This window comes from Apostichopus japonicus, chromosome 1, assembly GCF_037975245.1.
Source record: "Apostichopus japonicus isolate 1M-3 chromosome 1, ASM3797524v1, whole genome shotgun sequence".
Classification (NCBI taxonomy): Eukaryota; Metazoa; Echinodermata; class Holothuroidea; order Aspidochirotida; family Stichopodidae; genus Apostichopus; species Apostichopus japonicus.
In genome coordinates this window covers 19,295,850-19,309,606 of record NC_092561.1, presented here as the reverse complement: position 1 = coordinate 19,309,606, position 13,757 = coordinate 19,295,850, and the positions used below count along the sequence as shown (strand labels likewise).

Below are 13,757 nucleotides of genomic sequence, written 5' to 3'. Positions count from 1 at the left end.
AAATTTGTCATAAGAAGTCATAACTTTGACAGAAAAAATTAACCTTAGACGTCGACATTACTAGATAACATTCAATCACCTTATCCTATCCTTATATTCACATACAAGACACAAAATGTGAAAATTTCCACATATTCAAATATATATTTCATAATGATCATTTCATACACGGTTATGACAATCTTTTGAAATATATAAATTTTGCGACGAGCTAAAATAACATTCGTATTCAGATATAATCTGTTCTGACGAATTTATATGAACGCAACAGAGAAGATTTAGGTAGATGGCTGTACTTTTGAATCGTTCCAAATTTTTATTATAAATCAGCTTCCTGACTGACACATGTATAATTGAATAGGCCTACTCTGTGGAACGGAACTTCCTGGAAACTGAAGTTGGAAATTTGATTAGGGTGTGAACATTTTAGGCTATCTTACCTTTATAATGCTACCGCTATCCCCCCCCCCCCCCCCCCCCATTACCAACATACCCCATTCTCGCCCTTTTCTCTTTTGCAACCCCTTTGTAGTTCTGTTACAGCATTAGGTCTGAAGTTGTTGGTTAGAAAACAAACTTCATCAAAAAGATGGCAGTATTCACTTTTGATGATATAAGAACACTTTTCTACCAGGGTATAGTTAGCCGATAATTCCAATATATCTAGCATATTGAATGGCCCCACTGATATCCACTTCTTTATGTTCGTTCGGCACGTCGCGAATGCAAATTCTCGGACCTGAAATTAAATCTTCATCGTAAATTCCTGTACATTTGTATTTCTTTTAGTTCGGTAAGTTAAATAGAATCAATGATGTACACGTTTGAATATTTGACCAAAATCAGTTCATAAATTGTTCATGTTCTTTAAGTTGCTCTTATATTTTGGTACCAAGTGTTGTCCACTCTTTCGCATGACTGACAATCCAGACTAGGCTAAGAAAGCTACCGCACATGAAACACGTTAGGCTGCAGAACAGTTTTTGCTTTATCATGCCTATGAAGAAGACTCGGCAGACGATAGGCCTACACTACAGTGTTACTGTGTAACGTTGGGACTATGTTAAGAGAGAGTTTGTATGTCTAGACAAAGGTACTACTTGCATGGATGGGTTCAGCAAATACAATTAGGCACTGACCTTGCAAATTTATCTGAAACTGTCAAGATGATTGTTTGCGAAAAATTATCCAACTTTGGCATTGATCAAATTCTGACAAAACTAAGGAAACAATTCTTTAACTCCTGTTTTGAATAAATTACATTGATAATCATGGAGTTTTCTGTGGAAGAAATGTGTCCAAAATGTCAAAGTGTAAATTTGCAATTTAAGAAACTTACAGAAAGTCCCAAATTTTTGCCATCCCAGTCTCGATACAATTGCACAGCATCCAACTGTTACTTACAGTACAGTACTAGCATTGTGGTCAAGTCCTTAATGTTAACCCATATTCCAAAGTCTATATTCTGGAACTTTTTTGCCAAACAGTTAAGGCCCATTTTAAGTAACTAGTGGGTATTACACATGCTCAGTGATTCCAACGGATCATGTTATTATTATTTTTGTTTGCTTTATTCAGGACGATCAGCTATTAAACATGGAGAGGTTACTCAGCTTAGGTAGAGGGATGCCCGGCCTTGGACAGGGTACCACAGCAGGGGACGCTCCAGCCGTCGATACAGCAGAACAGGTTTACATATCATCACTGGCATTACTGAAGGTAAAGAAGTGTTAAATATGCTGGCTAAATGTCAGTGGACTTCTCTGTTTACCATTCGAAAATAAAAGGCGCTTGCATGTTTTTCTGCCAGTAGCCAGTAGGAACTTAAAAACACATGATAAATTGGTTACCAATCATAAGTCGAAAAGTCAACATGATTTCCACATTTTACATACTGCTTGTTATCAGCAACTAATATTGGGCTGTTCTGGTAAGCATTTACAGTCACTGATGTGTGTTGTAACTGGAAAATGCCAGTGAAAACTTGAGTAAAGCCAATAGTCTGTAAGCACTCCCATTTCTTAGCAAGTGACTTATATTGTGAGATTCTAGGCCTAATTCACCGAGTAATGTGGAACTATATGACTCACTCGCCAATCATATGACGGATTTGACAAAGTCAAGGTAATGTGTAAAAGTAATTTGGCCTGAGGTTTTGATCCTAGCAGGATCTTCTTCAGAGGCTTAATAACAAGTGTCCTTTAGCTTCACTTGTCATTAAACCTCTGAAGAAGATCCTGCTAGGACCGAAACGTCAAGCCAACTTACTTTTACACATTCTCTTACACTGGATAAGCAAGTTTGCTAACGGTTTTATTTTAACAAATTAAGGTAATGCGAATCATTGTTAACTGTATTCCATTAATTAAAACCTGTGTCTTTCTCTTTGGTTTCTTGGTAGATGCTAAAGCATGGGCGAGCTGGTGTACCGATGGAGGTTATGGGACTGATGCTGGGGGAGTTTGTTGATGATTATACAGTGAGGGTCATCGATGTGTTTGCAATGCCTCAGTCTGGAACGGTGAGCTTGACATGTTATCATTTTCTGCTAGAATATGTGTTTCTAATTGTTTTGTTTTTTCCTACCACAAAAAATATAATATATAAGACACATTTTTTGTTTGCTTGTAACCCTTGATAAAATACCTGAAATAGTTTAATACAGGTAACTTGTAAATAAAGTTGTGTGCACTGGACTGTAGCTGCAGGGATGCGTAGATTTGGTGTTCTGTAGTGCCTTGGGAGCTGCTGTTTGAATCAACACAAAAAGGTGTTTTGGTGTAAACAGTTAGTAATGACCAGGGGGGAGGGGTCTACTGAGCTGTATAGTTGTGTGAGAAGGAAATTACCTTTCATTTTGTTTCGTTTCGTTTACTTCACTTTTTCTCATTTTTTACAATTACATTTACAATAATGAATAATACCAATGTCAAAGAAAGAAAGAAAAAAAGCATGGAAAATTTGAAAAAGCTATGCTTATACACACATAAAGTGCAGATTTACCATGAAAAAATTAAATACAATAAGCTAACTACATCCCCCCCCACCCACTCCCCAACTGGGAAGCACAAGTAGCAAGTACCTTGATACAAGACCTCAAACCTTAAACATGTAATTTAACTTTATCAATTCACAATATATGCAAATTGGCTATCGATTAAAAGTAGAAATAATTGATGCCTTATGGTGTTCGGGCCACAATATCATCTTTATGAATATTTATTTTCTTCTTCTCTCAGGGAGTGAGTGTAGAAGCTGTCGATCCGGTATTTCAAGCTAAGATGTTGGACATGCTTCGGCAGACGGGTAGACCAGAGATGGTAGTCGGGTGGTACCATTCCCATCCAGGGTTTGGCTGTTGGCTGTCGGGCGTGGACATCAACACCCAACAGAGCTTTGAGGCGCTATCAGATAGGGCCGTGGCCGTGGTGGTTGACCCTATACAGAGCGTGAAAGGAAAGGTGAGGCATTAACAGAGATTATCTGTATTGCAGGGAATAGTCATCCAATGTTGCATCGTAAAATGCTATGTAAAATGAGCAAATTGCTTTACATAGCTGCAGTCATAACAGTTTTTGTACATAGAAAAAACCATAGCATTTTATAAGAGGCAATGTACAGAGTGTTCAAAACTGCTACACAAAATCTGTGCACTAATATATTCCCTGTATAGGTTCTCCTTCAAAAGGGCTGTTGGGTTCATCATGTAGAGTTATCAGAAAGGGATACTTTTCTGACCATTCTTAGAGAGGACAATTTCCAATTGAAGTTGTGATTTTGAGTGACAGTTATGTATCAGTTTCTAACATACATGGGATGCAAATACTATTCACCTCAATAGTCTGGTTATGGATTCTATTGCAGTCACATGGAATATTAATGTAAACATTGGTATATTTCAATGCAATTTGAGTTCTGTATTATCACCAACTTGTAAGGGGTAGGATACTTCTTGGTCAGTTCACCTGGTTTTAGCCTAATTTGTTATAACCTCTGCCTTGATATATATGTATGCTCAGGAGACCTAGACTAGAGCAACATTTGAAAGTGCTTATTGTTGATACTAATGTTGTGTACATATTTTGTAATGTTAATGACTCAATTAGCTAACAATGTTACCTGTGGTCCAAACTGTTTGCATGTTGATGTATATCACCCTGTCACAAAAAGTCGTTTGTCTGTCTTGGCATACGACATACTGAGTTGATTGGCAGTCGAACCTTTGTTTATAATCAGGTTTGATCCTTTCATAATTTAACAGATACAGGGAGTTTAACAGCATCGGTCTCTTTCTCTATTCTTTCACCGCAGGTTGTCATAGATGCATTCCGGCTGATCAACCCCAACACGATGGTTCTCGGTCAGGAACCGAGGCAGACCACCTCAAATCTGGGTCATTTACAGAAGCCTTCCATCCAAGCATTGATTCACGGGCTGAATAGACACTATTACTCTATAGCAATTAATTACAGAAAGAATGAACTAGAACAAAAGGTAAGACAACAATTCATGTATTTGAAAAGAGATATGAGGGATGCTGTTTGAAATGGAAAAAAATGGTAAGCGGCACTGTTTGAGTTAAAGTGTAAGGGGCATGGAACAGGCATTCTAACTCAGTTAATTACAGAAAGAATGAATTAGAACAAAAGGTAAGAAAACAATTCTTGAATCTAAGAAGAGATAAGGGGCACTGATTGAACTGAATGGTAAGGGGCACTGCTTGAGTTCAAATGTAAGGGCATGGAACAGGCATTCTCGCTCTATAGCAGGTAATTATGGATATAATGAATTAGAACAAAAGGTAAGAAAACAATTCTTGAATCTAAGAAGAGATAAGGGGCACTGTTTGAACTGAACGGTAAGGGGCACTGCTTGAGTTCAAATGTAAGAGCATGGAACAGATATTTTCACTCTGTAGCAGTTAATTATGGATATAATGAATTTGGACAGAAGGTAAGAATAAATTCTTGAATGTAGAAGAGATAAGGGGCACTGTTTGAACTGAATGGTAAGGGGCACTGCTTGAGTTTAAATGTAAGGGCATGGAACAGGCATTCTCGCTCTATAGCAGTTAATTATGGATATAATGAATTAGAACAAAAGGTAAGAATTAATTCTTGAATTTAAGAAGAGATAAGGGGCACTGATTGAACTGAACGGTAAGGGGCACTGCTTGAGTTCAAATGTAAGAGCATGGAACAGATATTTTCACTCTGTAGCAGTTAATTATGGATATAATGAATTTGGACAGAAGGTAAGAATAAATTCTTGAATGTAGAAGAGATAAGGGGCACTGTTTGAACTGAATGGTAAGGGGCACTGCTTGAGTTTAAATGTAAGGGCATGGAACAGGCATTCTCGCTCTATAGCAGTTAATTATGGATATAATGAATTAGAACAAAAGGTAAGAATTAATTCTTGAATTTAAGAAGAGATAAGGGGCACTGATTGAACTGAACGGTAAGGGGCACTGCTTGAGTTCAAATGTAAGAGCATGGAACAGATATTTTCACTCTGTAGCAGTAAATTACGGATATAATGAATTTGGACAGAAGGTAAGAATAAATTCTTGAATGTAGAAGAGATAAGGGGCACTGTTTGAACTGAATGGTAAGGGGCACTGCTTGAGTTTAAATGTAAGGGCATGGAACAGGCATTCTCGCTCTATAGCAGTTAATTATGGATATAATGAATTAGAACAAAAGGTAAGAATTAATTCTTGAATTTAAGAAGAGATAAGGGGCACTGATTGAACTGAACGGTAAGGGGCACTGCTTGAGTTCAAATGTAAGAGCATGGAACAGATATTTTCACTCTGTAGCAGTTAATTACGGATATAATGAATTTGGACAGAAGGTAAGAATAAATTCTTGAATGTAGAAGAGATAAGGGGCACTGTTTGAACTGAATGGTAAGGGGCACTGCTTGAGTTTAAATGTAAGGGCATGGAACAGGCATTCTCGCTCTATAGCAGTTAATTATGGATATAATGAATTAGAACAAAAGGTAAGAATTAATTCTTGAATTTAAGAAGAGATAAGGGGCACTGTTTGAACTGAATGGTAAGGGGCACTGCTTGAGTTCAAATGTAAGAGCATGGAACAGATATTTTCACTCTGTAGCAGTTAATTACGGATATAATGAATTTGGACAGAAGGTAAGAATAAATTCTTGAATGTAGAAGAGATAAGGGGCACTGTTTGAACTGAATGGTAAGGGGCACTGCTTGAGTTTAAATGTAAGGGCATGGAACAGGCATTCTCGCTCTATAGCAGTTAATTATGGATATAATGAATTAGAACAAAAGGTAAGAATTAATTCTTGAATTTAAGAAGAGATAAGGGGCACTGTTTGAACTGAATGGTAAGGGGCACTGCTTGAGTTCAAATGTAAGAGCATGGAACAGATATTTTCACTCTGTAGCAGTTAATTACGGATATAATGAATTTGGACAGAAGGTAAGAATAAATTCTTGAATGTAGAAGAGATAAGGGGCACTGTTTGAACTGAATGGTAAGGGGCACTGCTTGAGTTTAAATGTAAGGGCATGGAACAGGCATTCTCGCTCTATAGCAGTTAATTATGGATATAATGAATTAGAACAAAAGGTAAGAATTAATTCTTGAATTTAAGAAGAGATAAGGGGCACTGTTTGAACTGAATGGTAAGGGGCACTGCTTGAGTGCAAATGTAAGGGCATGGAATAGGCATTCTTACTCTATAGCAGTTAATTACAGAAAGAATGAATTAGAACAAAAGGTAAGCAAACAGTTATTGAATTTAAGAAGAGAAACAGAAACAGTTCTTGAATTTAACAGGAGATAGGGGGCACTGTTTCAATTGCACCTGAGATGATAATACTGTGCCTTGACCTTCGAACTGTTCTTGCAGTGCCGCTTTGAAAGCTGAACAGGTTCGACGAAGAAAGACTTGCTCAGGGAGTGTGTGCACCGTTATAATTATCTGTCGTCAAACTTGCATTACGACTAATAATTGAATTGCGCATGGCTGTAGTCTTTGTTTAGTTTCGTTGATGCTATGTTTATCCTCTCTCAAGATAGCTGTAGTCTTTGTTTAGTTTAGTTGTTTCATTGATGCTATGTTTATCCTCTCTCAAGATAGCTGTAGTCTCTTGTTAAGTTTAATTCTTTTGTCGATGTTTATTCTCTCTCAAGATGCTTTTGAACCTGCACAAGAAAAGCTGGATGGACGGATTAACCTTGAAGGATTACAATGATCACTGCAAAGTCAACGAATCAACTGTACAAACTATGCTCAAACTTGCGAAGAATTATAATAAGGTGAGGATTAACGGTCACCTGGCAACTCCCCCTCCCCCCCCACACCCCTTCACTTGTTCTTTGAGAAGGTTGTTATAAGTCAAGGATAGATAACATTTGTTCTCCAATGCAAGCTACTAACGCAGCCTCATTTTGCAGTAAATTGTTCAGTTTTGCCACGTCAGTAACCAATTATAAGTTTTGCTTGAAAGCAGACTTAGCATTTTTCAATAAATTACAGGGAATACTTCATCAATCTGCATAGTAAAACGTAGTACAAAATGGTAACGTTTCTATTTTCAAGTTTTAAGATGCATAGCAATTTTCTACACAGGAACTATAAAAAATTTTAATGAGAGAAAAAATAAAAATTAAGAGACTTCGAAAAAGCTACACAAAATTTGAACACTTAAGTATACCCTGATTTACTATTTAAGGTAATAAAGTTTTTCTCAGAATGTCATGGGAAATGATCACACTGTGATCATCTAAGTAGTGATTTCCACAAAATGGACATTAAGTATAGATAATAAAAGAATTCCATTCAATATTAAACATTTTGTCTCTCAGACAAAGTTCAAGTTAAATTGATAAAGCATCTTCCATGTGTAGATATGCAAGTATAAAACAAACTTAAGAGAGAATTATGAAGTGGTACCCATTATATGACATAAAATACAGATAAGACCTTCATAGAGCATGGAAGTGGACTTCATGGAGTCTATAAACCGATTTGTAGTCCTGTTTGTCTAACTCTAATAGGAACAATATCAGACACTGAATTGATTTAAGTTTAAATATATGAATTGGAAATCCTCCCAGCATTTTGCAGTCTCTAAAGTCGATGTGATTTTCTTTTAATTTATTTTTGCTAAACTTTTCATCTTACAATTTAGGCTGTGGAAGAAGAAGATGCGATGACCAAGGAACAGCTAGCGGTCAAGAATGTGGGCAAGATGGACCCGAAGCGTCATCTGCAGGAGCATGTGGAGGTCCTGATGACGTCGAATATCGTACAGTGTATCGGTGCCATGCTAGACACGGTCGTCTTCAAGTAGTCAAACGAATTATTTCACTTATCGTCAGCGTCCCTCAGTGTGTAGCGAAGCTGACACGAACAATCCATAGGGCTCCCATGGACGGAGTGCCGAGTCAACTGTGGCTACTGGTGATATATACGGACAGGTTATGTGTTTTCACCGTCACGCAGAGCCGTACCTGCGGGCTGGTGGTGTCGTCATCACCCAGTAGTCGACAGTTTGCCAATGGTCTCTTCTGTGGGACGCTTAAAAAGCTGTGCTGTACACTCTGGATTATTGAAAACATCAAGCATCGAGGCTGTGCCGTGTGTTGTAGTCGTCCGGTAGTCAACAGAATGTCAACAGCCTGCAGTGCTCTTCTGAAAAGGTTGCCTTGCACTGTGGATTGATCTGAAAATATCAAGGCTGTGTTTTGTGTAGCAGTCATCTAGTTGTCGGCAGTATCAAATTGATTGACAATGTTCATATGAAATATGAATTATGAATACTGCTCTTTTACTCTGCTATTATCCAGTTTTGAAATGTTATGGAGTTGTTTTGTTCACTGATAAATTGAAATACCAAAGCTCATCTATATTCTGTAGTCGTCCAAAGTTATTCATCATCCAATTGAAGTTAGTGATGAGTGCACGGTCACATGAAAGCTATGCTATTCTAATATAAAAGCTTCGCTGTAGTCAGCTTGTGGTCATCTTGTAGTCAGCAGAATTGACATCTGATACTAGTATTGATATCAGGAAAACATGATAGATGCTTTTAACTTAAGTATGGAACCTGGTTTGCTTTTCAAATGAATTGAATATGACGTCTATTGTGTGTAGCCATCCAATAGTAAACAACTGTATCAAATTGAAGTTTGATGCTAATAACCGGAGTTTTATGGCTGCCTCTTTTCTTTTCCGGATGTGAAAACTCTGCTGTACTCTGTAGTCACCTTGCAGTCCAAAGAATGTAGTTCTTCCTAAATTGGAAGGATTTTCCCAAATTTATGAGAAATTATTCCACTTGGCAACTCAAATCAACTATTACCCTCACTTCATCAAGTACACTGTTAGACTATTTGATTCGTGAATACACTATTTTCCGTTTCTGAATACTGCCCTCATAGACGTTGTTACATGTGCTTTTGCTATACAAAATATTGAAAGTCAAATTATAATTGACTGTGGCCTGAAGATTGGGCATATGTGTGTTTGACTGAGAGATGATACTAGTACTAATGTTGGTGATCCTGTGTGTATGTGACATGCATGACACCATACTTGCAGGGAGTCTGTACTCATTATTCTAGCATATTTGCCTGTTTTAGTACTCACCCTCATTGGTTTGTACTCGTTTGTACTCACGGCTGTTTAGAAGTCTAGTTTATACAGGCATGAGCTTTTTCCGCGAATTCGGGGAATATCCGTGATTTCTTTTCTACCTCGCGGACAAAAACTATTATCCTAACACACTGTAGCATACGCGAACTGGAGCCTATACCGCAATTTTTGCAAAGTTCCGTGATTTCTTTTTTACCCCAGGCTCATCCCTGTTTATAGATACTAGTGGAATAAGATACTCGTATAATGTTGGTGCTGAGACCCTAGTTACTCTGAATCATACCAAGGTGAAATTCTACTTGTACTCACTGTACTCGTATTCATGCTGTTGTGATTGTACTACAAGTCTGGTTGAGTACCACTGACAAACCTTACTGCTGTTTGCATCTCCACATGACTATATTGTATTGTATTAGTCTTCAACTCAGTAGTAAAACTCATCTTCTTTACTAGAGCTGCATAAGAATTGTAATAACCAATTTTATGACTCATATTGATATTGAATGAGTATAGTGTGATGTTGTTATGTTTGTTTTTATAGCATACGTGGTACATTAAACTTCCTTAGAATGATCAACTGTCTTCTACACACATACCCCTCCTCCATTCATCCCTCCCTTCACCCCTTGTCAAAAGCTGATCTATTGAGGTGCCGTAAATCCCATTGGGAATCTTCATATTTGGCTTAATTAGTGCATACTGTCTACTTGGTTTACTGGAAGGATATGAATAATATGGCTCTTTATCTATGGAATTTTTAAAAACATACCAGGTGCATTTCACATCCATTAAATGACCCTCATCTCACCTCCCCCCTCCCCCTCCCTCCACCTTCCTCCATCCATCCATCCCTTTACTCCATTTCAAACTACTTGTCTTCAGATAGGTGTCTTAGACCCCTTGTTAATCTTCAATATTTGGCTTTTAGTGCATATTTGTTGCATACTGTGTACTTGATAAAGTGGAACAGAGTATGTATGGATAAGATGGATCTTTTCACCATCACAGTAGAGTAACCCCTCAAGACACGGACTCAACACAGTAAACAACGACTTCAGCTTTGTTTGCTCAGAAGAAATACCCTTTTCCCCCGTCTGAGTGTTTGTTGAAAAGATGCATACCACATTGAACCTGTGTTATCAAGTTCCATCTCATAATATTTCGGTCCTATTATCAAAATTGTTTTGCTTTAAAATATTTTTGGTGTATAAAAAAATTCTTATTGTAATAAAAAAGAACGAAAACTAACGTGATGTTTTGAACTTGCGTGTTTATTATTGTAGCCGAATCACTGGTGTGTTTTGGCTGCATGGCCCGATTTATTCAGTTTTTATCGCAAAGAGTGTTTTGACTTAAATCAGTAATCAAATCGAGAGTCTGACTTCATCGTTGGATGCATGAGCCTTTTCCGCGAATTCGCGCAGTATATAAAGTTTAGGAAGAGTTTTACATTTGTAGAACTAGATAAACGAACAAAATAAAACGAAACAGTTGATGAAAGTCATAGTAGTGTATATTCAAACGTTTTCGAAGATTTCCCATCTTCCTCGTCAGGAAATAGATAATAATATAGTCAATAATATAGTCACTTATGTATAGTGCATACGAAAGTTGTTGTATTAATGATGACTATCCATGTTCAAAGATCTATTTCCTGACGAGGAAGATGGGAAATCTTCGAAAACGTTTGAATATACACTACTATGACTTTCATCAACTGTTTCGTTTTACTTTGTTCGTTTATCGCGCTGTATATCTTTTTTCCCTAACACACTGTAGCATACTCAAACTGGAGCCTATACCGCAATTTTGGCAAAGTTCCCCCCTTTTTTTTTTACCCCAGGCTCATCCCTTGTGTTGACTTTAGCCAAAAGTTTAGCCTTGATATGTTACTGTCTAATTATCATTTCAATTTTAATTATTTTAATTGCCAGAAATGTTTTCTGGTGTTCAAGATATTCGACGTTTTTTTTTTCTTAAATCTTTGGGCTAAATTGATGATCACATCGCCTCCTCAGTGCAGGGCTGAATATTAATTGCTAATCCATTGTTTTATAAATTTTAAATAACTCAATTCAAAACGTGTTCTCATTTAATTTCATATAAATTAATAAAATATCATTGGATGACATTCAACACGATTTGTCCATGAAAACTTATATATAAGTAATATTATAAACGTCATTTGAGGCCACAAACAGGAAAATGGGTCATTCAGTAAGCATTTTTCTGGAGGGGAGGGGGAAGGGGAAGTTGAGGTGATAAAAGGGGTTGGGGAAGTGTACCATATGTCATGAAAACGCCATTGCAATTGATTTAACTTCCTCCCCCAAAGCACCCCCCTCCCTCAAACCACCTCTTCCCGTCAGGCTTTACGCAAATCTACCTACACTATGTTGCCATATGTGTACGCCGTGAGAGTCACCTTCGAGATGTTTGTTTAATACCTGTTGCGAGTAGCGTGATGATATATAATGAAGTGACTTCTTGATTTTCAAGGCCAAGCTGCTATAATGTTTTTAAAGTAACACAATGCTTCCTCAAGCGGTGTCATCGGTGATAATACATAGGAATCGGCTTTCATCTTCCACAGGGCCACATTAACCCTTTACATATTCCTTTAGTCGTCGTCGGCCCGTCCATAAAGGTTCATCCTTTAACCTAAATCAGTCCGGGCAAATTCAGATCTTTAACCCCCCACTCCGTCCCTACACACACAAATTTTTGAAATCATGTGCATGACACTGGGTTGGAAAATAAAGCGGGGGAAGGGTTAAAAATGATTACCTGAAGCATACAATCTATGAATTACTAACTGACCAAAGTATGACGTAGAGAGGGGTTTACGACCATAATTCGCTCATCAGGTATGAAATTGCTATCTATATTCTTACTGTCCATGCATAATTGTCTAAATAAAACGACGAAGTTTATGGAAGTGAAGGCTATCGAAGGCCAATTACGTAACACTTTCAATGGCTGACCCCGGTGGAGAAGGACGCAAATGTTTACACGGGGGGGGGGGGGGGGCTCGAACTGGGGCCTGCTGGAATGTCCAATAGGCAGAACAGGCATGTGTCCAGGGCCTCCAGTTCAACGGTCAAGGGGCTGCGTGAACACTTCAATGTTGCTATTTGCGGATAGTGGGGTGGGCCACTTGAGGTGCATTTTTGTTCTCGATGGTTTCCATGCAACATTGAATCGGGTAACTGTGGAGAGGGTTGCATGGACAGCGATGTATGCATCGTCCGACCTTTAGCCTGTGAAACCTTGTCTAAAGTATCTGCTCTGTCCATGCAAGTTATTGATATGTACACACTGAAGGGATGTTTATTAGCGTATCGAAATATCCTTTTTGGGAAAAGGAGCTTTGGCGGAGGCAAAACCATGCAAATACTCGTTGAAATTTCAAAATTAGAAACCATTATTTGAATTTCTATAACATATACGGCGGCAATTCTGTATTAAATACATTAAAATACGCATTCAAACAGTAAATATATATCTGACATTAGAACAGACCAAGTCTTCCATAGTAGAACAGACCACTCACCGGTAATAGGTTCATATCGCTCAGTATATCGGACATACGCTCTTCCCGACTCAGTGGTTAGCGTAGGCCTATGATGACGGTATCTTATGAGTGATGCCATCATTAATTCCTGGAAAATTACCATCTCCATCCTGATGAACAGCGTCTGAAGTTATTAGCTGTTACGTAATATTATGAAAGGATTAACTTTAGTGCTGTACTGTCCGTTATATCATCATCGACAATCACAGGTCATAATTACCTAATAAAGTCTGGGTACAAATCAAAAGAAATCGTATCAATTTATTTCAGCGTCGGAATTCAGTGGAGGAACAGTGCCATGAGCTAAATGAAGGGGTGTGGGCAGGGGAGGGGGAAGCAGGGGGTGGGGGCTGGGGTAAACATGGCTCTCATCTCCATTGTCATGGGGAAATAAATCCAAGAAATAGTTCGTTGAAATACATTCAATCGAGGAACAATTGCACCACTCTCCTGGGTCCAGGGCGCCCAGAGGCGCGAATCCATTGCTTCTAAGTTCAGTTCTCTTTTGGAAGGGGAGGGGGTCACCCCGTTCGAACTCACA

At 38.1% G+C, this 13,757-nt stretch overlaps 1 protein-coding gene across 1 annotated transcript; it reads left to right on the top strand.

Moving 5' to 3' along the window:
- The first annotated feature begins 664 nt into the window (after positions 1-664).
- LOC139970017 (26S proteasome non-ATPase regulatory subunit 14) lies at positions 665-10,890 on the top strand. Its single transcript, XM_071975543.1, has 7 exons — positions 665-793; positions 1,579-1,719; positions 2,402-2,521; positions 3,240-3,461; positions 4,312-4,494; positions 7,176-7,301; positions 8,177-10,890. The coding sequence occupies exons 2-7, from the start codon at positions 1,597-1,599 to the stop codon at positions 8,336-8,338; spliced, it is 936 nt and encodes a 311-aa protein (XP_071831644.1). The 5' UTR covers positions 665-793; positions 1,579-1,596; the 3' UTR covers positions 8,339-10,890.
- The last annotated feature ends 2,867 nt before the right edge of the window (positions 10,891-13,757 follow it).

Coding starts and splice junctions, on each gene's coding strand:
- LOC139970017 (XM_071975543.1), top strand. CDS start 1,597: ATGGAGAGGTTACTCAGCTTAGGTAGAGGGATGCCCGGCCTTGGACAG. Junction 2,522..3,239: donor CAATGCCTCAGTCTGGAACG/GTGAGCTTGACA, acceptor TTCTTCTCTCAG/GGAGTGAGTGTAGAAGCTGT. Junction 4,495..7,175: donor AGAATGAACTAGAACAAAAG/GTAAGACAACAA, acceptor TTCTCTCTCAAG/ATGCTTTTGAACCTGCACAA.